The sequence below is a fragment of the Opisthorchis viverrini genome (assembly GCF_000715545.1).
Source record: "Opisthorchis viverrini unplaced genomic scaffold opera_v5_190, whole genome shotgun sequence".
NCBI classification, from domain to species: domain Eukaryota; kingdom Metazoa; phylum Platyhelminthes; class Trematoda; order Opisthorchiida; family Opisthorchiidae; genus Opisthorchis; species Opisthorchis viverrini.
In genome coordinates, this window is record NW_008751846.1 from 58,552 (window position 1) to 82,573 (window position 24,022).

The 24,022-nt window shown below is 45.1% G+C and overlaps 2 protein-coding genes across 2 annotated transcripts in view; one reads left to right on the forward strand and one right to left on the reverse strand.

Moving 5' to 3' along the window:
- T265_14408 (hypothetical protein) overlaps positions 1-23,334 on the forward strand; it is a gene marked incomplete at both ends in the record, with an annotated part of 52,321 nt that extends 28,987 nt beyond the window's left edge. Inside the window, 6 exons of the mRNA XM_009173509.1 lie at positions 1,781-1,899; positions 7,151-7,454; positions 15,136-15,226; positions 19,397-19,534; positions 20,926-21,147; positions 23,257-23,334. Coding sequence (XP_009171773.1) covers positions 1,781-1,899; positions 7,151-7,454; positions 15,136-15,226; positions 19,397-19,534; positions 20,926-21,147; positions 23,257-23,334 — 952 coding nt within the window. The remainder of the gene's footprint in view (positions 1-1,780; positions 1,900-7,150; positions 7,455-15,135; positions 15,227-19,396; positions 19,535-20,925; positions 21,148-23,256) is intronic.
- On the reverse strand, positions 8,091-13,135 carry T265_07842 (hypothetical protein; the record flags this gene model as incomplete). The annotated part of the gene is made up of 3 exons (XM_009173482.1): positions 8,091-8,195; positions 8,569-8,929; positions 12,834-13,135. The coding sequence occupies 3 exons, from the start codon at positions 13,133-13,135 to the stop codon at positions 8,091-8,093; spliced, it is 768 nt and encodes a 255-aa protein (XP_009171746.1).
- Positions 23,335-24,022: the final 688 nt, after the last annotated feature.

Genomic DNA, 24,022 nt, shown 5'->3' on the forward strand with positions numbered 1-24,022 from the left:
GGAGTGCTGTGTCAATCCTGCTGAAATCATCTTCCTCCGAGGTGAACTCGTTACTTTTTTAATATGTGAGCACCTTATTCCCATCAAGTACCAACCCTCTGCTCACTCTTTGCCAGTTTTTTTTCTTTTTGTTCTGTGACATCTCAGTGCATCCCTTTGCTACTGGTGTGTTGCTAATGCAAAAGCGAGTTATCACCCATCACTTCACTGAGTGCTTCCAGCTTTGACTGATATTTTTCATCTATGATCGTTTTCTTTGTGACCTAGCCTCTCTCAAAAAACTTCATTAATGTTACTGCTCACTTCATTCTCATTTGCGTCGATTTTCCATGCGAAAAGCATATCATATACTTCATGTGTAATTCACACAAAAAATTTCATCTTGTAGTCTTATATATAGCGACTGATCGCAGCTTTCTTCTCCATTACTATGCGCCTTCCGAAACACCTAACTGGACAAGTTACCGAAGACTTCTAGGTAGCTGCTGGAGCTTTCGGGCACGCCTCTTAATTCAAAGGTTCACTTAGCAATAGGTAGTCGCTTTTACTTGATCTCTGTGGAAGGTGAGCGTTAGTCATGGATACCTCTTCAAGGGCTAAATCAAAACAACCTGTTGGGAATTCTCCACAGGTTACAATTCGGCCGTACCCGTTTTTTACGGATAAACAAGCGCTCAACTTCGTGCACGCCCTCTGAGGCAATGCAACTAACCAATGTCTTGGACTACAGGTCAAAGTTCGTATACTTCACCCCCGTGTTCCAGCTGGGTTTCAGGATCCCAGGTTACACAAAGCCTTTATTAGTGCACTGCTGATGATGGACATAATACAAATCAGGTGTATGCACTAATAAACGTTTTTAGTATGGTTGACAGTGGTTGGTTGCTACACGAGAAAGAACAAATACCATGCAAAACGGGAGCAAGTCAAAAGGGGAACTTGTCTTCTGTGAGAGTTCCTTGGCGAAAGTCCGGACAAGGAAACGTATTTTTCTTCGCAGCGTGACTGCTACACGTGTTCCATAGTTGTCCGTGGACTTGTGGAGAGTGGTCGACCTCCTGCTCCCTGAGCGCGCGCGAGTCTGTGTGTTGACTGTGTTCGGTTTCCCTATATGTAGGTACGTGGGTGCCTCAGCACATGAGTAGTTGGTACGCTCACTAGATGGTATGGACAATCGATGTCCGATGAGTCACCTTAATGTGACGTGTTTGTGAGTATGGAAAAAAGACATCTCGTGATCCGGTGAGCGACTGAGCTGAACAGTCAAGTATGTAGGAGACTGGGTAGCTACACCTTCCAAACCCCAATTAACGGTTTAGAAACGGTTGACTTCCTATTATTCGAACAGTCGTTTATGACTTGTACCAGGGAGGATGGGTGCCTTGGTATTGTTTATAGGCCATCCTTTAGCTTCCATTCACATGGTCCTAAGTGTTGGCGGAACAATAATTCGATTGAATGCTCTCAAACCGACCTTCTTGAGATCCACAGGATATCGGTAGAATTTCTCCCCGTATGTCATTTTGTCATTTCATATCGTTCAACTGCTGTCTTTTAAGTGCAAAAAGTTTTCCCGACTGCGTCCGCTTTTCTCATTTGATAAAATTATCAGGCTTTTCCGTAACAGACTCATGTTTTCACTTTGTCCGCTAGGAAACGCCGCTATGAGTTCGCCAGCGATCTAACGGATTTTTCAAAGTTTTTACCATTAAACTGACAGTTACGAACTTTTCCCTGGACACCGCCTGTCTTATGTGACTACCCTTTTGTCTTTCTTTAGTGACCAAGCACCCTCCCATATTCATCAGCACCATTCGTCGGTCGATGTGTCAGAGCAGAACAAGACTGATTCCACTCAAGACGACAGACATGTAGCAGGTGTTCCCCGTGACCTTGGAGGTAAGTTTGAAATCATAGAACTGCTTGCTCATGACATCATCCCCCAGGCATCACTGTCTGTTTCGCTTAGAGTAGAAGGCATACTGACACAACTGTTACTTAGCAATAGTTGAGCCTCAACCATTTTTATCTGACGGAAGGATATGCAGGGCTGCCAATCGCAGCCAAATCACACAATCAATATTTTCGAGTTATGGGCTATAGCTGGGGCCTTTCAAGTCAACTACGAAAAGCGGTATAAACGAACGAGGAGTACCAGAGGCTATTGTTGTTTGTCGATAGTTTTAGAAGATTTAGAAAGTCGAGCTTTCCTCCGAATGAAATCATTGTGTTTCTATAAAGGAAACTACTTACAAGGTTGCTAAAGCTCCCCAGGAAACTACTTACAAGGTTGCTGAAAGCTCCCCGACTGCCCACGATCGGTTTCACCCGTGAGAATTAAAATGACATGCAAGTGAGTGTATTTGTGAACATCATCGGAAGCTAGGCAGCAAAGTTGTGATTATTAGCAGTGCCTTTCTTACGAATCTCTAAGAAGGCTTTAACCCGCGACTCCCAACTAGTAGTTGAACATCAAATCGTCTTATAACGGGAATCTGATCGGCAGTGTGACTAACTCGCAGTTATGTGGACAATTATGGTGCAAACCTATTCGGTCACTCTACCCCCGTCCCTTACAACCGCATTTCTGAGACCTACATGACTCATATGCGTTGGTACGGTCAATATGTTGGTCACTTAGAAAACTGTTTTGGTAAGGGTGTTTTGAAGTTTAGAGCTTTACGTCTTCTTGCGTCCCCGAAACCGGACCATATGATTCCAATACTGGTGTACCAGGTCAGCGCTACTGTCTGATAGTCTCTGGCAATAGCAGTGCTAAAAAGCGAGAACAAGCCAGACACGATATCGCTGTAACGAAATAGAAAAAAGGCTGATTAAGTGGATCCCTGTGAACAGCTGCTCCCATACTGTCAGGCTGTTTATCAAGACACACATTGTCCATTGCGTCAGCTTGGGTTCGGAATCCAACAAAGTCGGTTTCTGTGATGCCGTGTGGGAATTTTCAGTAACGTCCTCCGTAGACTTCATTTGGTGACGTAGCTTTGCTCCTCTTCTCAGGTTACCATAGGTCTTGAGTAAGCGTAGACCGATTTTGGCAGGTGTTTCATCTCCCGTGCAAGTCGAATAGTGTCCGCTTACACGTGGTGTCAGTTTTGTAAGGATGGGCTTCGGTAGTGAAGATATTTGGTTCGTAATACGTTTGAAGCACCGACTGGGCACTTGGACTTAGTGGATAAATCCTACCTCATGATGATGTGTTCACCGGCTAGATACTTGGTTCTTTCGGCCGGTTTGTCAGTCATTCTAACGAACCGGTTTTGGCTTCTCAGATCCGATTACCCTGGAAACTTGTTAGTGCTCTAGTTGCAACGTAATTAACTTGATCATCATAAGGTAACAAGAACTAACAAATGTCTGTTGTATCAGAATGATTATGAATACAGTAGTTAGGTGCACTTGATAAAAATAGGTACAATGCGAAAAGTGGAATAAGCAAAAAAGTGACTTGTCGTTTGAGGACACTTGTTGAGAGTTCATGAGTAAAAGTCCGGAGGCGGGACGTGTCTTCTTCGCAGTATCGCTGCTACACGTGTTCCGTGAAGACCTGTGGAGTTCAGTTGACTTCTTGTCCTGTGCGTGTGCGTACTTATGTGTTGGGCCGAGTTGTATGCAGTGTGAAGAGAGGGGTGTCCCTTCTTGTTTGGTGCTTGCACGAACATGTATACAATTTGGCCTGATGTGGTTGAAATTAGTGAGCCTGGCGTGTGACGCAGGTCGTAGCTGCGTAAACAAACAGAAGGGAAGTTATAATGTACATCAAGTGGAGCATAAGGTTGATGGAAACTCGGAGCCTGCGCCTACCTGATGAGCCGCAAGAAATGCGAAACCGGTCGTGAGCTGTCGAAGAGTTTTCAGCAACCTTGGGAGTACTTTTCTTCATGAAAACTATAGCGTACATGTTGTCGGCTAAGGCTGCAACTGGGACAGAAATTGTCTCGTGGTTTGAGGGTTTGTGAGTTGTGATCTAGTGAGTGACCTTTACAAATACTGTCTCCCTAGCAAAGGAGGAAAGTAGGCGCTGATGAAATGGTAGGTGCTGTTAACCTGTGACGATGTGGAACAAAACAAAGCACGAGAGAGACAATGGACGCGAATGCACTAATCAGATTGGATAATCGCTACAAACTCTCGGAATGTGCTCGGTAACACCGATTTGTCCGATCTGTATTTTCAATAATTTTCGGTCAAACTTGTCATGCATAGCTTGTGTCTATCTTTATCGCGAATAGACATGTTCATAGCCAGGCTGATCTGAATCAAGCCGCGCAAATTGGTGTGGGTAACTGGACGACGTTTTTCGTGTCCAGCACTTCCTTTGTTTTACAACTCCAGAAGCTTCTGACTAAAAGCAGTGACCGCGGTTCTCGTCTTTTTAATGTTCATTCAGTTACAGATGAGCCTTCTTAGGTGATCACATTCATACATTTTGCCGCAGAACACTAAAATTCGCACGTTCAACCCCGGTATAGCCAGTAAAGCACACACTCCAAAAAGCGGTTTGTTGTCCCCAACCCACTAACATATCTCGATTGTTTCGCCATATTTTTCCGGTGTGTTCCATATATCGCACATATCGTAACAACCTGCACTGGGGTGCTCATAGCCAATCCATTTTTCGTATTGAAACACGCTTATCGGATTCCTGCAAGTTCCAACTTAAAAAATGCTCCGTTGACTGATCTGATCTCTTTTACTGCATGTGGACCCGTTTCGGTACGTGACTGAATTCGTACATCACGAGGATTCAAATATCTGTCATGCTTCAGATTCTTTCACTAACCGGCGTGGTCCAAAAGTACTTAGTCAGTCCAATAGAACGTGCACGGTACAAGTGTGTACACGGCACTCGCACCAATTCTCAAATGACATCGCCTATGGAATCAACTATTAGTTGAGACTCGTCTATCACGCACATACCGTTACCAGCCAGGTCTCTTTTTCACATTGTCCCACACGATTTTGTCCTACCGCTTGGCTCGTTATCGAAACACCACGGTTCCGCCAATTTATCCTCCCGCGTCGAGTCTATTCCCCCCACCCTAAGTGGGACCCTTTCATCCGTGCTCGGCGATCCCATTCCTGAACAAGAATTACCGTCATTCTGTGTTGGTCAGATATGAGCGTTGCAATAACCTTGCGAGCAACACTGACTGACTACCTCCATTCGCAGAATGCATTAATTATATAAAGGTCAAGTGGGAGGGGTCAGCCGAAGAGCAGCTAGCATCCGTACTACGGATAACCGTACTAGGAGGCAATCTGGAGCGAAGGTCGTGCTACCCTCTACAATAGGTGTATGAAGGCAGTAACTCATCGTTTTGTTGGTATAGTTTCAACTGGATGTATCAGCTTTCAGAGTGTGGTGGCCAGTCAACTGTTTAACCAGACTCTAAGTGTAAAACTCAGTCCTGAATTCAGCTGGCCGGTCCTGCACACGGGCGTCAAGATCGCTACGCACGAGCTCCTAATACCACCTTATTTGTCTATGAATTTCCGAGCAAAACCAGACGAACTTTGACTGCTCTTTATTGATTCATAACTTACTATTGTGCTGAGTGAAACACCATGTGATACTTCAGTCAGTTGTACAAAGCCTGATGAGTATTGTTTCAGTGAGCTGCACATCCAGTCCAAAGTTTCGAGCGAGAGATTTGGTCAACCCGATTGTCTTTGTCAACAGTCACGTGACACAACGCTGGTCGTCAAAAATGCACGTTGTCTGTTCAACCTTGGCGCGCACATGTAGGTTTGCAGCTTGTTTGTATGTTTGTTTGAAACGATGTCTGGTCAGACACCCTACGGAACCTCTTCAATGAAGGACGGCTGCCATCTCACGAAGCAAAACAGCGTTCACATTTTGAGTATGCTCTTTCAAGCCCACTAAACTATGCTTCATTCCAGGTCATCTCACTTGGTTTTACCATCCTGGCATCTAGCCGTACTTTCCATTTACGTGCGGGTGAAGTTGGTGGCGGTTGATTTGACGAATCAGGTGGTGGTGTTTTCATAATTTCTCTGTTATTTTCATTCTTCATTCCAGGTCATCTCACTTGGGTTTACCATTCTGGCATCTAGCCGTACTTTCCATTAACGTGCGGGTGAAGTTGGTGGCGATTGATTTGACGAATCAGGTGGTAGTGTTTTCATAATTTCTCTGTTATTTTCACTATTAATGCAACCTCGAAGGATAGTTAAACCTTACTTGGGAGATAGTTCTAGGTACACAATTCCAACTTGAACATATAGCTCATGTTTTTGAGGGTACGTTGTCAATGAGGTGTACGCGCGCTTTTGGGCAAATAGTGTAAACTTACATCAACTCGGGTTCGAACGACTGATTAAGGCTTATAATGGATTCTCTGCTTATTTTGAGCTACCGAATGATTGGCCTAACAAAATTGAAACAGATTCTCAGCGGCGAAGCTTAGTACGTTACCTGCTTAGGAATTGTTTCAAACCTCGCTCGAAAATACAATTCATTTTCTTGTGCAATCCACTGAGAAAGTGTAATGATTAGTGTATGTGTCAGTCGAAATACTACCAGGTAGGTCATCTTGCCTGTTGCGTAGTTACTGCATTGTTTTAGGAGTATGACACTGATATATGAGCTAGCGGCTGCCCTCCCTTGAGCTGGGTAGCATCATTCTTCCATCTGTGACTTCCATCTGTCTCTTTGTTATCAGTGCGACTTTTCTGTATCTCTTCTTTTTTTTGCTGAACATGATGCTGCACTCATTCGTTGAGACAGTTAGATTCTACCCCAAGTTAACTTGGTTGACAAAACATTTGCTGGCGTTGACTGAGATGTTTGTTTTCTCGGCCTAGCTGTCACTGTTGTTGTTCTTTGTGCCCAAAACTGCAGGGGCCTTTTTTACCGAGGACATCTCTCTGAACATTCCTCAGTCTATTGACTGAGTTGCATGCTTAGCTCTTGGGACTGGTAACTTTTCTAAACACGGACGGGATTTTCATCGGATGTTTTTAAAACCCATATTTCATCAAAACTAGAATCTACTGGACTGCAGAGTGTAGAATTTTGCTGTCCACTATCATCACTGGCAACTTGGTACACCAATAGTCATTTCCCACCTTGTCCTCACTGGTAGCGGGTTGTTTAATTTTACGATAGGTCACTCAGAGATAGACAGTGGTGTCGCGGGGGATGCCTTCGATGCGCCGTCGGAACTCCCACCACACCAAGTGATGACTGAATCGGCCGAGCACAGAACAACCAACGGAACCGATCACCCTGTCGACGGCTCCCCGTTGGGTCGCAACTCTTCTGCTGCAGCCAATGGTTCACACACAGAAGACATAAAGGATAATGATTTTATTATTCTTGAAGCGGAGAACTCCCTTTTCCTGCGACTAATGCTAGTGCACGAAGCAGAACAAAGTCCTTTGGAACACACCTTCAAAATTCCTACTGATAGGTGAGTAAATGACTGGGAGTTTTACTGTAAAAATCTGCTTTATTCAAACCCCTTTCACTCGGCTTGTTCAAACGACCTGTGTACGTACGGCACGCTTCTGTCCACTCTCTCTTTGACTAAATTCTACGTGTAAATCAACCAAAGGTAGTCATTTAAACTGTGGTGACCCGTAAGCCTAACTTGCACTTGACTCATCTTTCTGCTGGCTAGCGATTGACCAATAATATGGATACAACGGCGAGTCGTATTTCGGTGTCTTCTGTTGACAGTCTGAGGTCAAATGAAGCGAAAAGGCGATATTCGGCCATTCCGTCAGGAAGTGACTTGACCTTACTCGCAGTCTGGTATTCCTAGATTTCCAACGCACGTTTGATTCTCTCGACTGGTCTGTTCTCAGTAACGCACTTGTTTAGCAAAGAACGCGCTGCGGGTTTTTCAGCATTAGAACATCTTTACTCTCAGACTTCCGAACGCGTGAGACCTCTCTAAAAACGTTTGTACGAAAACTAGTGTCTGACGGCGACACTCATTTTTCCCATTCAGACTCGATTTTGTGACTTACCCCTCCTGTTGTAATCCTTTTTATCTGCTGTCGAGTTGCACGTGTTTCCCTGGACAAACTTTTGGCATGTAATGTTAGTCTTCGAAAGAAAATCGTTCAGCTATAGCACCCTTTCGGTGCCTAACTCCATGCCACCCGAAGGTTCCATGAGGGTTCGGATACTTCGAGGTCGCCCAAGCCTAGACAGGGAAAGTCGAGAGGCAGAGGTCGGATACGAACCACGGACTTTCCGGTCAGTTAAGTCGTGCTCTAACCACTTGGGCCATCTCGCCCCCCGTTAGTTTTCGACAGCTGACGAGTGGTACATTGTATACTCACAAAAGCTTCCATGGTTGATGCACAAAGTGCTTCACGGCTTGAGGGCATTGCAAACTTTGTAAAATGCAATCGACTTTGACAGTTTTCGTCTTCTTCACCCGACACCAGGTAAACTGCTGAACAGAAACTCGGAAACTCCCGTGAAGGAAGTTGTGCTTTCATCTGTGTCGATAGGACTACTTAGGTGGAAGGACTTCCTACTTAGTCCCGTTGGTCGACTTAGAGATAGCATACAAACAAAGAAAACGGGTGTAACAACTTGGAATTGGCTTGTTGCACGTAGGAAAATCTGGATTTTATCCTGCAATGGACGTCAATTAATGCTGGAAGGCCTGTAAGTGCTGTACAGCTGTTCGCGGCATTCGAAGCAGGAATCGCAAGGACCACGAAACTGGCATCACAGCCGTGTGATATAGAGCAGTAGTCACAGCATGTCGGGGCGAGATGGCCCGAGTGGTTAGAGCACGAATTTACTGACTGGAAGGTCCGTGGTTCGCACCCGACCTCTGCCTCTCGACTTCCCCTGTCTAGGCTTGGGCGACCTCTCAGTATCCGAACCCTCGTGGAACCTTCGGGTGGCATGGCAGTTAGGCACCTAAAGGATGCTACAGCTGAACGTTTTTTTCATGTTGGAAACTTAGTTTACATGTTGTCCTGAAGACCAAAGCGCTCCATAAAGGCAGTGGAATGGCGTCACCGGCGAAAGTGACACCTCGCAAATCCCCTTAAACAAACCACTGCCAAACCTCTTCGTCTTGCGTAAGAGTTTGTCAGAGCTGAGAGCAGTGCTTGGTGTTGTCATGACTACCAGTGAAAGGAAGAAGGCCTTCGCTACGGAGTTATTTATTAGAAAATGCCAACTGACCGGTTAAAGACTATTGGACAGGGAAGCAAAACTCTCATTTGCATCTTATTCACAAAACTGGGCATCCATCTTCTTCTGAACGCGTCACCTTGAACTTTCCTGGATATTCGTTGACTCCAATCATTCATTGCTCAAATCCAAGCAAATGTTACAAGGCGACTCCACAAATTCCGCAACAGATCTCCCCTGTTCAAGAGACGCAAAGCGAAATTCCACGAACAACACATACTACTCGCATTCCTCCCCATCAGTAGTATCACCGTTACACCGAAACCGTCATGAGCGCGTTTAAAACTGCACCGCATAAAAATAGAAGTGCATTTCACGTAGTTCTAGCTTCAACATCACTTCGCATGTCAACTAGAGTCTTTTATTTTTTTATCATGGTTATTTCTTGTGAGAATTATACCTACTCTCGAGGAAATAGCGGGTGAATTTTAGTGGTGATGCTTCCCGGGTTACAGAATGTGTATCCAGTATTCTGGCCCGTATCCCATGGCTCAGACTAAACCTCGGCGCTTTTGATTGGCATGGGTAGGAAGAGGAAGATCTATTAAGATCACACCGAAGAACGGTTCAAACTTCTTCCCGCATCAAATGTCAGCCCTCTTCTGTTATAATCAATGCATCGTAATGAGCAGTTTACTCTCGTGGTCTGTGTTCCGTCCTGCTGTGCATGGGTTTTGTGCGCCATAATTATTAACCTGACGATCATACTAAGATATGACTGAGGAGGTATGCAGACACTCATCCAAATCACTTTACTGCCTTGTATCGAGGTTATGAGGTGAACTGGCGTTTATGCATCTTTCTAACGCATCCTGACAAGGCAACACTGTATTTTCGCGCTCGTTTTTTTTACTGTGATCGTCGCCTCTTTCCTACAACATGTCTTCAACTTATCGTTCGGTTTGGTGTCTTTCGTCTGCTAACTGAAATCGCCTCTAATTCCAAAGCCTGGAAATTCATAGGCTGTGAGGAAGATGGGTGACTCCAATCTTGTGTCATATTTGCACATCCACAATCATTCAGTCTCACTTGTCTTTATCTTCTCCCGGGTGTTCCACGCATAACTTTTGAAGTCACGTCGCACACGGATCAACGGTAACGGACTTCAAGTCATACAACTGACCTGCATCCTAAGTCTTCAGGCTTGTGGACAACCCTACGCATGGTGACTAATCCCTTGCACACTGCTAGTTCTTCAGGTCATAGCACTTTTTGTCGGTTTCTTGATGATTTATTCAGTCCATGAACTGACTGATTTTAGGGCCAACATTCCAAAGCTTTCGGTCAGCACGATGAATGGTTTGTAGACAGATAAAGAGACACACGCCAAAGTTAAGCATTTCAACCTCAGTCAGTCCCTCTCACCTAGACGAGAAACCTGACGAATTCCAAGACCTTAACAAGGTTAAACGGAGTGGTTAACTTTCTGGGTCGTTTTCTGTAACATCTACCCGATCTCGTGAACGCTATACGCGAACGCAGATGAGGTGATTCAGCAGCGTTGAAATGAAGGGTAAAAGTATGATTTTGAGCAGATTAAGGCTGTAGTAACTGAAGCTCCTCTACTTGCTTATAACGATCGGAAGTTAGCTCTCGTCGTTCAATGTGATAGTAATCAAACCGGCTTAGCAACGGTGCAGCCAGGGAAAGCGGTAGATTACAGAAGTTCCAATCTGATCCAGGAATCAGTGAACCGTGTACATATTGAAAACGAATCCTCAGTTGTGGTTTAGTGCAGTAAGTTTGGTAGAAAGGTCGTTGTTCTCACTGACCGTAATCAACCAATCAACGTAGTCCCCGAGCCACTTACAGGGAATGTTAGTCTGACTTTAGAAGTGGGGTTAAGGGCTATCTTAACGACCGAAAACGCAGATGTGTACCGCTGACCCACTGTCCAAAGCTTACAGTCCAAGTGATGAAAAACCAGTCTCAGGCTTATAAACCTCGGCGCTTTTGATTGGCATGGGTAGGAAGAGGAAGATCTATTAAGATCACACCGAAGAACGGTTCAAACTTCTTCCCGCATCAAATGTCAGCCCTCTTCTGTTATAATCAATGCATCGTAATGAGCAGTTTACTCTCGTGGTCTGTGTTCCGTCCTGCTGTGCATGGGTTTTGTGCGCCATAATTATTAACCTGACGATCATACTAAAATATGACTGAGGAGGTATGCAGACACTCATCCAAATCACTTTACTGCCTTGTATCGAGGTTATGAGGTGAACTGGCGTTTATGCATCTTTCTAACGCATCCTGACAAGGCAACACTGTATTTTCGCGCTCGTTTTTTTTACTGTGATCGTCGCCTCTTTCCTACAACATGTCTTCAACTTATCGTTCGGTTTGGTGTCTTTCGTCTGCTAACTGAAATCGCCTCTAATTCCAAAGCCTGGAAATTCATAGGCTGTGAGGAAGATGGGTGACTCCAATCTTGTGTCATATTTGCACATCCACAATCATTCAGTCTCACTTGTCTTTATCTTCTCCCGGGTGTTCCACGCATAACTTTTGAAGTCATGTCGCACACGGATCAACGGTAACGGACTTCAAGTCATACAACTGACCTGCATCCTAAGTCTTCAGGCTTGTGGACAACCCTACGCATGGTGACTAATCCCTTGCACACTTCTAGTTCTTCAGGTCATAGCACTTTTTGTCGGTTTCTTGATGATTTATTCAGTCCATGAACTGACTGATTTTAGGGCCAACATTCCAAAGCTTTCGGTCAGCACGATGAATGGTTTGTAGACAGATAAAGAGACACACGCCAAAGTTAAGCATTTCAACCTCAGTCAGTCCCTCTCACCTAGACGAGAAACCTGACGAATTCCAAGACCTTAACAAGGTTAAACGGAGTGGTTAACTTTCTGGGTCGTTTTCTGTAACATCTACCCGATCTCGTGAATGCTATACGCAAACGGAGATGAGGTGATTCAGCAGCGTTGAAATGAAGGGTAAAAGTATGATTTTGAGCAGATTAAGGCTGTAGTAACTGAAGCTCCTCTACTTGCTTATAACGATCGGAAGTTAGCTCTCGTCGTTCAATGTGATAGTAATCAAACCGGCTTAGCAACGGTGCAGCCAGGGAAAGCGGTAGATTACAGAAGTTCCAATCTGATCCAGGAATCAGTGAACCGTGTACATATTGAAAACGAATCCTCAGTTGTGGTTTAGTGCAGTAAGTTTGGTAGAAAGGTCGTTGTTCTCACTGACCGTAATCAACCAATCAACGTAGTCCCCGAGCCACTTACAGGGAATGTTAGTCTGACTTTAGAAGTGGGGTTAAGGGCTATCTTAACGACCGAAAACGCAGATGTGTACCGCTGACCCACTGTCCAAAGCTTACAGTCCAAGTGATGAAAAACCAGTCTCAGGCTTAGAACTGTTCTGCACCATCACCTTCACATCAATACCTGTTGCTAATTTTTCAAGGACCATAGAAGCAACGAAGCGTCATCCTGTTATGAGAGAATTTATCCAACTACCTAGTAACAGCTGACCGTAAAATAAAGCGTATCAGTGGAAGTCCACAGCGACCGCCAACCTACCGGATAAGATGTGCCGCTTAAGGGTGATCGTATAGTGGCACCAGCGGAATTGAGACGAGAACTGGTGAAGGATTTACATGTGGTGCACCTCGGTGTTAACGGCAGCCTCCACAGAACCCGGGCTAGGTATGACTAGCCAAACAAAGGAATTATGAATTATACCGAGCAGCCAAGGGAACCAACGCTTTTGCGTGATACCAACTCCATTTTGGCAAATAGTTGCTGTATATCTGTCTACGTTCCCACCAACAATACCTAGTAATGACGGGCTACTATGCTGAGTAATTTGAAGTTGAGCTGCTGGCAACTGTCGCTCGTCGGATACACTCACAGTAGGGACCGTCTTTACAACTGTTAAAGTCGGGTTAATGCTATCCATCGATTCTAGGGCTTTTGTCCTTGTTTGCTCTGTCTATCAAACCCATGTGTAGATGTTTTGCGATAGCTGTTGATCAGAGGTGCACAGGCTGCCTTGTCTGGGTCCATCAGTCCAAGGTGATGAAGGTCTCTGTTTTGTTACGTCTCCTGTCACATTGCCGTATCTTTCAAAAGGTGTTTTCAGTTGGGGTGTTGGCAGTGTTTTCCACTGTACGCTGAAACAGATGTTAGGACAAGGACCCCGCGCCAGTGAAACAGATATTGTGAATCTTGCGACACCTTTATATCAGCACTTGCCCCTAGTTAACTTTTGTCGTTCAAATGGGATGGCAATGTGCTGAACCAGCTCCCCGCCCCTTATTCCCTGGATACCCTAGTCTGTGTATATAAGCACTGGCGTCCACACTGAATCGTGCCGTGTTGGTATCAAATTCGTTCGTTGTTTACGAAGAGCCCTAGGTTATTGTAACGCTAACTCGCCTCGAGTAGGACCATGGGTAGTTTTGACACCACAGTTGCCGTCTTGTAGACTACGTTGAAAACTGAGATATAAGCCTTTCGTCCCCTGTCTCGGGCCGAACGTCTAGGCTTGCGCTAACTCGCCTCGAGTAGGACCATGGGTAGCTGTGACACCACAGTTGCCATCTTGTAGACTACGTTGAAACCTGAGATATAAGCCTTTCGTCCCGTGTCCCGAGCCGAACGTCTAATCTTGCATTAGGCCTATTTTCTTTCACTTTATTCTGTACGCATCGGAGTTATCTGATCTCACATCCACGTGAGTACCGGGTGCAATGGAAACATGACATCCCCTTACTTCACTCAGTGGCACTCGCCAAATACCACATTCCTCTCCGACTTGTGAGTGCATCTCCATGAACGAACTACTAAGAACTCGTGTTGCTCTTTCATTCGTTTTGTATTTCATTTTGGAAGCAATCCTTGAGAAAGGTCCGCCATGGTAACCGAACCACCATACTAAAACATGTGGCCCTTATTAGAATTTCCGACTTCATGTCTTTTAACAATTGTTCTTCTCAGTAAAACTGATTGTGTGCGATGTCGAATCGCGGAATGCCAAGGAGAGTGTGGCAACGAAGTATGAAAGCCATTACCAGCAAACTCAGCTGCTCTGGTCATTATCATCTCCCTGGATGAGGACCCCGAGACGAGCCACATCAATGGTTGGAAACATTGTCAGACACGACCCAGTCGCGCCCTCGTTGGTGCTCGTGCATCCGAGTTATTGCCTTCAATGCTTGGCTCCCTTTCCCATCTCCCCACTTAAAACCCCATTGACAGTCCTATATTTACGCGTTAATTATATCAGCTGCCACCTCCTATGCGCAGCTACCTACACTACCTCCCCAAACCATCGGCGAACGAAACCGTGGCAGCTATAACCACTATACGACAAGCACGAGGTTATTACAGCTGATAATCATGATGGTGATGAGTGAAAGTGTGGAAGAACTATGCTATCTTCCATGTTTTCCATGAAGAAAGTGCTTTCTCATGTTACGCTCCGTAGAAGGATTTGTCATGCTCCAATCGTGTTTTAACTTCAGGAGTTGGTATAAACCACTCGATCCAACTTCGTCACCTTTCAGGTAAGTTTTCTCCTTGTGACCAAATGCAAACTCTGAAGGAGCGCAGTTTCTGTCAGTTTGGTGGAAGTGTCTGCGTTACTGTATCACTCCAAGCTCTTTTTGGTTTTCTTTGAGCTATCTTGGTGTTTTAAGCCATGCCATGATAGTAAACGCATGTTCACGGGTTCAGATTGCACAGTTTTTAGTTCTACTCCTGCTGATATCTGTCTGTCTGGCCTATACTCACGCTGATCTCTTCTCGACTGGTTTGCTTGTCGCCATCGTCAATCGGTGATTGGGTGGGCCGTAATTACTATATGTTTTCATATTTTCCTATCTACACTCAATTTAGTGTGTTCATCCTAACTTCTGGTCAACATAGCTTGTCGTCGGTTCTTTGTTCATTTCGCAGAATCGCAGAAGTTTTCGCCTTCCTTCTTCGTGCGGGTGTGGGAGCAAATCACAACAAGCGACTCACTTCCTCCTCCTCTAGCAGTCATTTGGTATGTGCTTATATTCTGCGCGTTTTGCGGTTTGATGATCAGTGTTTTTTGATCACTACACTGCCCATCTTCTCAAAGCAAACGCTATGTATTGGGTCGTCAAACTGGCCACTGTGGAGCGAACAGTTCGTATATGTAGCCGTCACTGAGCAGAACGTTGAGTTACACATGATTGATCTGTCCCAAGTATTAAAATGGAAATCTGTGTTAACATTGAGGAATAACCAATCAGATCACAGATAACGAACTTCGCGATCCTGAGACCAATTAGTTACACAATCTACCAAACTGCCTGCTGTGGCAACGGGCTACAAAAAACTCAGAATCAATGTGGCAGTGGTGTACTAATCATGCACGGACACGATCCAGTCTGAGTGAAGTTTATACTAGCTCCCACGATATATGTAGCTGTCACTGAGCAGAACGTTGAGTTACACGTGATTGATCTGTCCCAAGTATTAAAATGGAAATCTGTGTTAACATTGAGGAATAACCAATCAGATCACAGATAACGAACTTCGCGATCCTGAGACCAATTAGTTACACAATCTACCAAACTGCCTGCTGTGGCAACGGGCTACAAAAAACTCAGAATCAATGTGGCAGTGGTGTACTAATCATGCACGGACACGATCCAGTCTAACTGAGTGAAGTTTCAGTTAGCCGACGGAACAAATAAACCGCCTCACAGGCGATTTTCCATAATTTTGCAAATCGCCCCACTGATACCCACTTAATCGAATCAGTTTAATTAAGATGTCATCGTTTCTCAACCTGGGTTTCCGTGGTCTTTCATCGCTCTCGTTCTATAGACTCACGCTTATAAAGAAAGCGTTCAGCTGTAGCACTCTTCCGGTGCCTAGCTGCCATGCCACCCGAAGGAAGGAAGCACGAGGGCTGGGATACTGCCAGGTTGGCCAAGCCTAGACAGGGGAAGTCGAGAGGCAGAGGTCGGGTTCGAACCACGGACCTTCCGGTCAGTAAATTCGTGCTCTAACCACTCGGGCCATCTCGCTTATGGGGTGTATTAAAAGCTTCCGTGCACCAGCGTGGTTGCTAGCTGCTTGCTTGTTTTTCTCCAGCATCCACCAGCAGGTGACCCCCACTCTATCCAGTTTTCTTTTTTTGAAACCGTTTGGCTTCGGAAAAGTTGAAAAGCAAAGCTATAACTCCTTTCGCTGTTCTCCGTTCATCTTCTGAATGGCCTTCGTTATCAGTATGTTCTTTTAGTTCCGGCCATCTTGATGTTTTTGAGCTGGGAATACGCGCTGTGTGAAGGATCCTCGTCGGCCCACATGAACTACATTGAAAGTGACTCGATAAGTGAGCGCGTACAGACATAGTCGGAAACGGGTTGGCTACCCCAGAATGGATAACAGTCCATATTTGTCTCTCTCTCTGCGGGTAACTGTTAGCCACATCATCCAGCTGCGTACATGAATGGTTTGCGGCTGCACTAACCCCCAGGTAAGGGTGCGAGCACTTTTGAAAAAAAAGTTCGTACCGGTAGGAACAGGTTGTTTAGCAAACAACTGGAAAAATCGCTGGCCTGTGGAATGAGCATCAATTCCGAATTTTCTACTGAACTGCGTTTCTTCATATGACCCACCATAATGACAATACCTGCCCTTTTTGTTGACCGAACTAATGGTGACCGATCTCGGCAAAGTGCAGCTTCCTCAGAACTGCCGTCTTTCGGTGCTTTCAGCCGTGGCACTGAGCAGGAGCCGCTGCGTGCGAGTCGCCAAACGTCCAAAACGTGGGATGTAGAACATCCGAACTCATCCTAAACGATTTGTGTTGTACGGACGAACCGACGTTTTGCATGCGTTTTGTAAACGCACCGACAGAAATTAAAATAGAGTTTTAAGAACAGACCCTTGTTGTCCAATTTTGAATATCATAACGTGGATCGAATTTAAGGTTTGTTCCGGTTTAATTTTACTGGACGATAGGTTAGACACGAAACGTTTGTTTAGTGATTGGCACCTGAATGGATGTTTGCTGACCACTTGAAGGGTGGGGAAGGTGTATGAGTAAGATTGACAGTCAGCGAATGAGGAGCGGAAAAGGTGGTTGATTCCTTCCACTTTCCCGGGCGGAGGAAGGGGGCTCGTTTGAACCATCCCATTTTGAGTCTTCAACTGAAAAATCTAACCTGTATATTAGTAGGCAATAAGGTTGAATCGGAGACTTTGCCTGGGACCAGCAGAGTGAGTCAAAGTTGCCCAAATATTTATTCTAGTGCACACGACAGACGCGTTTGGAGTCGCACCGGGCCGCCACGATCAACCGTTGGTCGTGTGTCATGGTTGTACCGTTGGTCGACCGGAGTGTGGTTTTTTTAGTCATCCTTCTTTGCAGGAAGGCAACTTTGCCGTTTTCCATGATTATGAACATGCCTGTCTCTCGGAGGAACCATCCTATTTCCATTCACTGATGTCGTAGGGGACGAAAAAATGCTGCCCCTGGATCTCATATTATGATTCCCCGTATTGTCGGGGCGCGCTGCCGTTTATCTGGTTGCTTACCCTTGGATGGTTAAGCTTTGTGAAGCTGCACCACCCAAGGCCGCCCTCCGAATGACAATGACTGCTTTGGTGTCAGTGAATGTATGGCCGATTCGGTTCACTTCATTCTGTAGCCGTCATCCCTAAACATAACTGGCGGATTTAAGTAAACGTACAGTAGTTTAGGGTCCCCCTCTGCTGTTATTATAATGTTGCACTCTCGGCCATTTGTCGTTCCGTCTTTTTTCTACGGTCAACTGCTCATTATCAGTCGGCGCAACACATGTGGTTGAATAAGGCTTACCAAGCCGAAACAAGTTTGAAATTACAGGCAGTCAATCAACGCTGGCATCTGAATTACGCGAAATCGAACCCTGTTCTGATTTTTCCTTTTCCTTCCCAGGATAGGGTTTTGTGTCACAAGTGTCAAACTCACTGTCGACCACTAGGTTAGCACACCCTGGTGAGACTAGTCCAAATACAGGTGTCTTCTTCATTAGCACTTGCAGGTGAGCGGAACTAGTCGTAGTCTAGGAAGCTATCGCGATGTCTCCTTGGACAATTCAACCGTATCGTAAACGAGAGGTCCACCTGGGATTCAGGTGAATCTACCGTGAATACCAAATGATTGCGTATGTCGAGCCTCTTGCAATTTCGGTTCAAGTAGACGGAAGCTCATGGACTGCGCCTACCTGATGAGCCTCAATAAAGACGGTCATGTGCTGTCGGAGAGTTTTCAGCAACCTCATGAGTAGTTTCTCATATGAAAATATACTGTGCTATCTTGAGTTTCGTACCACCTGAAACATGAGCTGCAGCACATTCAGTCGAAAAATATCACAAACGAGAGATTCATGTGGGATTTTGTTGAATTTCGCCCGATAATCAAATTGATATTCAAGTGCGTGTACTTGTCGAATACGACCTTGACATACCTGAACAATTTTCTGTAGGAGGACAATGCGCGTGAATTGTTTTTTATTGCTCTATCTGAACGGAACCGAATTGAATCGTTCTACTGTAATACGGTATCTAGGAAAACCCGAGTAATGCGTTCCATTCACAGTGGTAATCTTTCCACCTGAGATCTATTAGAATGGTAACCGTGGTAACGTTTGAAATCCAACAATTTTCTGAAAACTAATTTTTTTCTAAAAATATCACATGCACTCACCATCAGCTGGTATTCTGATTACCCCTCAGTCCTTTCATTATCCTGTCCCGTGACTCTTCCGTGAAATATTTTGATTGTTTTCCCACACGTCTTCATGTTCCCCTGGACGTCTTTCTCACGTGACTGCCGCTCGTCAACTGTGCGACGAGTTATAGTGCACACAACCAAGGAAAAGAACAAAATGCTCTTGTTTTGTTGAACGGATATGCTGATGTGGCACATCCCGTGCCCGTAACCATCTTTCATGTTGTGGATAGCACTAATCCCTTCTCCCTCTTTGTCTGTTCTTCACCACTGATGTTTTCATTGACGGTGGCTATCTCACATGATACTAGAGAGCGTTTCAATGCGAGTATGAATGCCGTTTCCAATCGGACCTGCTTTCCACCTTTATCCACAACATTATTTCTTATTGTCATCCATTTCGCTTGTTTCGGTGCCCTCTTATCTGCTCCTTTTGATATGTTTGTCGCATGTCCTTGTCAGGTTGACGATGAACACAATAAGTCACTTAGTCGTCGGAGTATGGTCGAAGAAGCTTTGGAATGTATGGAATCAGCGACCCCGCTGCCGAACATGTACAATGGTACCAGTGCCATTCTTTCGAATGATATGCTGGAAGACGTAAGTCGGCCTTATGTGTTGTGAAATGGTTACTTTGTCTCCGGACACTTTAAAGCACCTGACTACGTTAACGTAACGTCACTGTGCCGCGATTTGTCTCCGGACACTTTAAAGCACCTGACTACGTTAACGTAACGTCACGTGCTGTGCCGCGAAAAGTCGAGACTCTATGCTTTATGCCTCTTTCCTGGGTCACCGCCGATGTCCTTTCCACTGCCAGGTTGCTCTCGAAACGTCTGTTGGCAGAGAACCAACACAGGACTCACAATCTGTTTCCTACACGGTTTGGGTAGAGTTGAGTACTGTATTCGCCGGGACTTTTGCCGATGTGTATCCGGTTTTCAGATACCGTCTTTCTTTATCTAACTGTACGCAAGCATCAGATCTTGTCAATCAGGTCAATATACAGATGGGCTACACCACCAGTCATCTCCCCACCCTCCCGCGCGTGTGATAAACGTCTATGATGAATCCGGATTTTCATTCATTTTGTCCGTGAAATGTAGCCGTCATTATCAACAGCTTCTTTGAGGAGAGATTGTTCCGTTTCACTCGATCAGCATCCTCTAAGATTCCGTTGTTCTGGTATTTTTCTGAAGTCCTGAACCACGTTGAAACCATTCAGTCGGCTGTTCTACTACTGTGGGCGTCCTTGTGGGGAGTGTTTGTCTAGCGCACACATTTTTGCACTCCAAGCACATTTTACGTGACATTCAAGTCGTTTGGTGTATAATACGTTGCGGTTAGAATTGAACGTAGCTGTTTCGCATGAAATTAACAATGTCAAGGGTGTGCACTCATGTCCAACTCTGTTTCGCTCACCTACATCCCCAACTCGTTAGATTATCAGCTCTGCGCATAAAGACTGTCTTGATTATCGTATCAGCTGAAACCTGGGTTGGTCTTTGTGTAAGCACATGCAGTTAAAATATATATCAACAAGAGATTCACCCGAGAATCAGCTGAGTCTCCCGTCAAAACTAACTTACTTTGCTAGTGAGTGTATTTCACCAATGTGTCATTCGAGTAGTACGTATGTTTGACGTGCACTCGGAGACTACACGTATGCGATGACCACAAAGTAGGATGAAGCCGGTTTTGGGCTGTCGAAGGGTTTTCAACAACCTAAGAAGTAGTGTCGTCTGTCAAGAACACACCATAAGCTCTTTTCTACACATTCTAATAAAGTCTTTGAGGGCAAACACTTTCGGCATTGTGAACGGGCGCGACACCCACATTTGGAATACGTACTTGTCTGTTGTCAACGTGAAAGTATTCCGTCATCTCAACCATGGGGAATGGATTGAATGTGGGTGCGTGATAATACTGAATCGTTCCGTCTTTCTTGTTTCACAAATAGAATTAATGCACTTTTTGCACTTCCACTACAGCTTGGCGCCAACTTTCCCACTCATTGGATCGGTTCAAACTTGCGACTCATCTACAAAACCGAACAGGATGGTTACAGCTTGCACACGCTTTACCGCAAAGCTCGCAACGTGACTGCTGGTGTGTTGCTGCTCATCCGCGACACCAGCGGAATGGTGTTCGGTGCACTCATGTCGGAAACAATGCACTGCAGCCAGCATTTCTACGGTACAGGAGAAACCTGCGTGTTTCACTGGTCCCCAGACTTCAAGGCAAGTTAATGCCTGTTCGCCGAAGCGAACAGCTGTCCTAACTCTTGAATTCCTCATCTCGTTGCCTTTTTCTAGCCCCTATCTGAAGTCCGTCAGAAGCCGCTGGCTGTTTGACCTCCACCAACATTCATATGAAGATATTTTGTGTGTAGAATGTCCTAAACTTTACAAAAGTGATTTGTTCAGATTTTTGCATCAAAACACATGTCTCGATTGGACAATAGGACCGCTTACAGGTTACCAAATGTTCCGAACCTAAGTGACGAATGTAAACTGCAAACTTATCCATATGGCCGTACTGGACTTAAAGTCTTCTACTGTTGAAACGCTGCTTCCTCTGAGGAAACCTGATTTTATGCTCTTTCTAATGTAATCTTTGGGTCCATACTTTGTTGGCACTGTTGTCAGGCCCAAGCCTTGCGAGTTGAGCACAGCGATCAGATAGCCCGTGTTGTCGTTGATTACGCTTAGCGATGTGCCACGCCGATAAATTGGGAACGGTAGTTGGTTGTGTATACGACATCCACATTTGAGGCACCGCTGACATCTCGTCTGCTTGAATGGACGGCGGTGGTGGTGATGGTTTGTATAAGCACTTTGTTTGTGCTGTACCATCGGTCCGATAGGCTGTTTCCTGATTGTGCTACTCAACCTGTTTGCAATAATTCTATGAACCCAGTACTGCGGCATCGAAAATGGTCGCTGTTTCTGATGAGGGAAACAGTGGCAACAAAGACCCACATCTCAACAAATTCACTCATTTGCATACCAATTTGGTTTGGACGCGAGACTGGCCTGGGACCCAGCTGAATCTCTCGTTTATGATGTTCTTAAGCAATTGAATGCGCCGTACTAGGCCGTCTCATGTTTCATTTGGTACGACATTCGAGATATCGCGGTGCATGTAAGAACATCACAAATGAGAGATGATGTGAGTCTATCGTCAAAATTGGTATGCAAATGAGTGTATTTGTCAAAATCCGTCCAATATGGGTTCGAGTAAAGCATCAGATTGACGGGACTGCGTCTACCTGATGAGCCCCGAGAAGGGTAAAACCGGTTGTGTGCCGTCGAATACCTTTCAGCAGCCTTATGAGTAGTATATTACGTCGATAAAACTTCTACATCAATTGCGAATTTTGATCTCGATGGATTCTAAGGTATGCTTTAAAAATCCAGCTGCTGTGTATGGCTTTGTTGGTGAATGAACTGACTGTAACATCCCGAGGTGTCTACTCGTCCTATATCTGAACGTCTCCCTATTCCCAGCCTTAAGATTAAAATAATAGGTAATATGTTTTCTGTGATTGGAAAGCTCCAAGCAGTGAATTGTACAGTGCAAGCGTTGAGTGAATTCGTCGGTTGTTTTGTCTTTGGACTGCTCAGAAGTTTGGCGTCAGTGTACGCACAAGCTATGGTACCTTGCAACCTCAACGCACTGATGATGGTATCTCGCCTGGTGGTGAAACGTTCGCAAACAAATTGCCCAAATTGGCGATCTAATCAACGGCCACCTAAGTCTCATTGGTTGTTGATCACGTGGCTGTTGATCTCTTCGCCGACCTTGGTAATTAACCTGCTAACGTTTCGTCATCAAACGAGAAAACATCATGTGTCCGTTTGGGGGAATCAGAAGTAACGGTATACTTCCCACGTTTGCCCTTAGAAAATCTCGACGTCAATGATCATCATGGTTGCTGGACACGAATTGGTTTTGTCAGAGTGGCCACTGCACCGCAGACCCATGTGTGTCATGGTGCTGTGCTAGTGGATTCAAGCATTTGTGACACTGTTCCAGTCAGTTATCGACAGTAGTGATTGGATTTTGGTGCGAAACATGACATCGTACATTTTGCGACCTGTAGCGAGCGGTTGTTGCATTTTTCGTGGATGCTTCGATTTGTTATACTACCTAGCTAGCGTAGTTTTTCGTTCTCCACTCAGGTCACATCGGTCCGCCACATATCAAGCGTCACAGGACCAATCCCAGGCAGAGCCCCTCAGATTGCCATCTCCTCTTTCACCCCTTTTGTTTATGTACCTCGCAATTCTATGCTTTTCTCGTTCCTCTCCTGTGACTAGCGTTACGACTGGACGAAAAAGAATTATTTCTTCATGCGTGGATCCCCGGCTTCGTTCCAAATCGGAGGACAGAGGTATGTATGTGATGTAAATTGATCTCGTTTCCCCTTCATACCGCTGTCTTGCTTATCCACCTCTAACATTTGGTACCACGTTCTGTGAAGTGCATTACTTCTCAAACCATCTCCATATTCGCGTTAGTTGTTTCATTTTGGCGCATCGTTCAAATCTTTATTGAACTAACTGGTATATAACTTTTCGTCAGTTCCAAGCTGCTCAGTGTGGTCGACCCACGGTAAGATCCGGGTGGCTAAGGACGATTGGAGATATCGGACCATACGCAGTTGATTAGGAAAACACGGATGAGGGCAGTAGATTTCGTATCAACAATTGGTTCTATGAACAAATGGGTTAATAAACATTATGAACTAAGTAAAATATACAATCAACAATAGCGCAGCCGGTAGAGGTAGAAGAAGAAGTGCGGCATCAGGGGAGTCATAATGAGCAAGTACAAAATAACATACAAAAGTACAGATACGGATAGTCAGACAATGTAACTAGGCAGTATATAGAGATAATGGCGCAGAAGATGTTCATCAAGTTTAAGAGGCGATTCCAAATCATCTCTGCTGTCTTTAGCTGATAGCGTGGCAAATTAGCACGTGCCACATGTCAGATCGAAATGTACACTTAGGTACGTTTCAAAAAAAATCCCAACGAGCGCCATCACTTTATGTGCAATACAAAGGGCCCCCTGGGAATT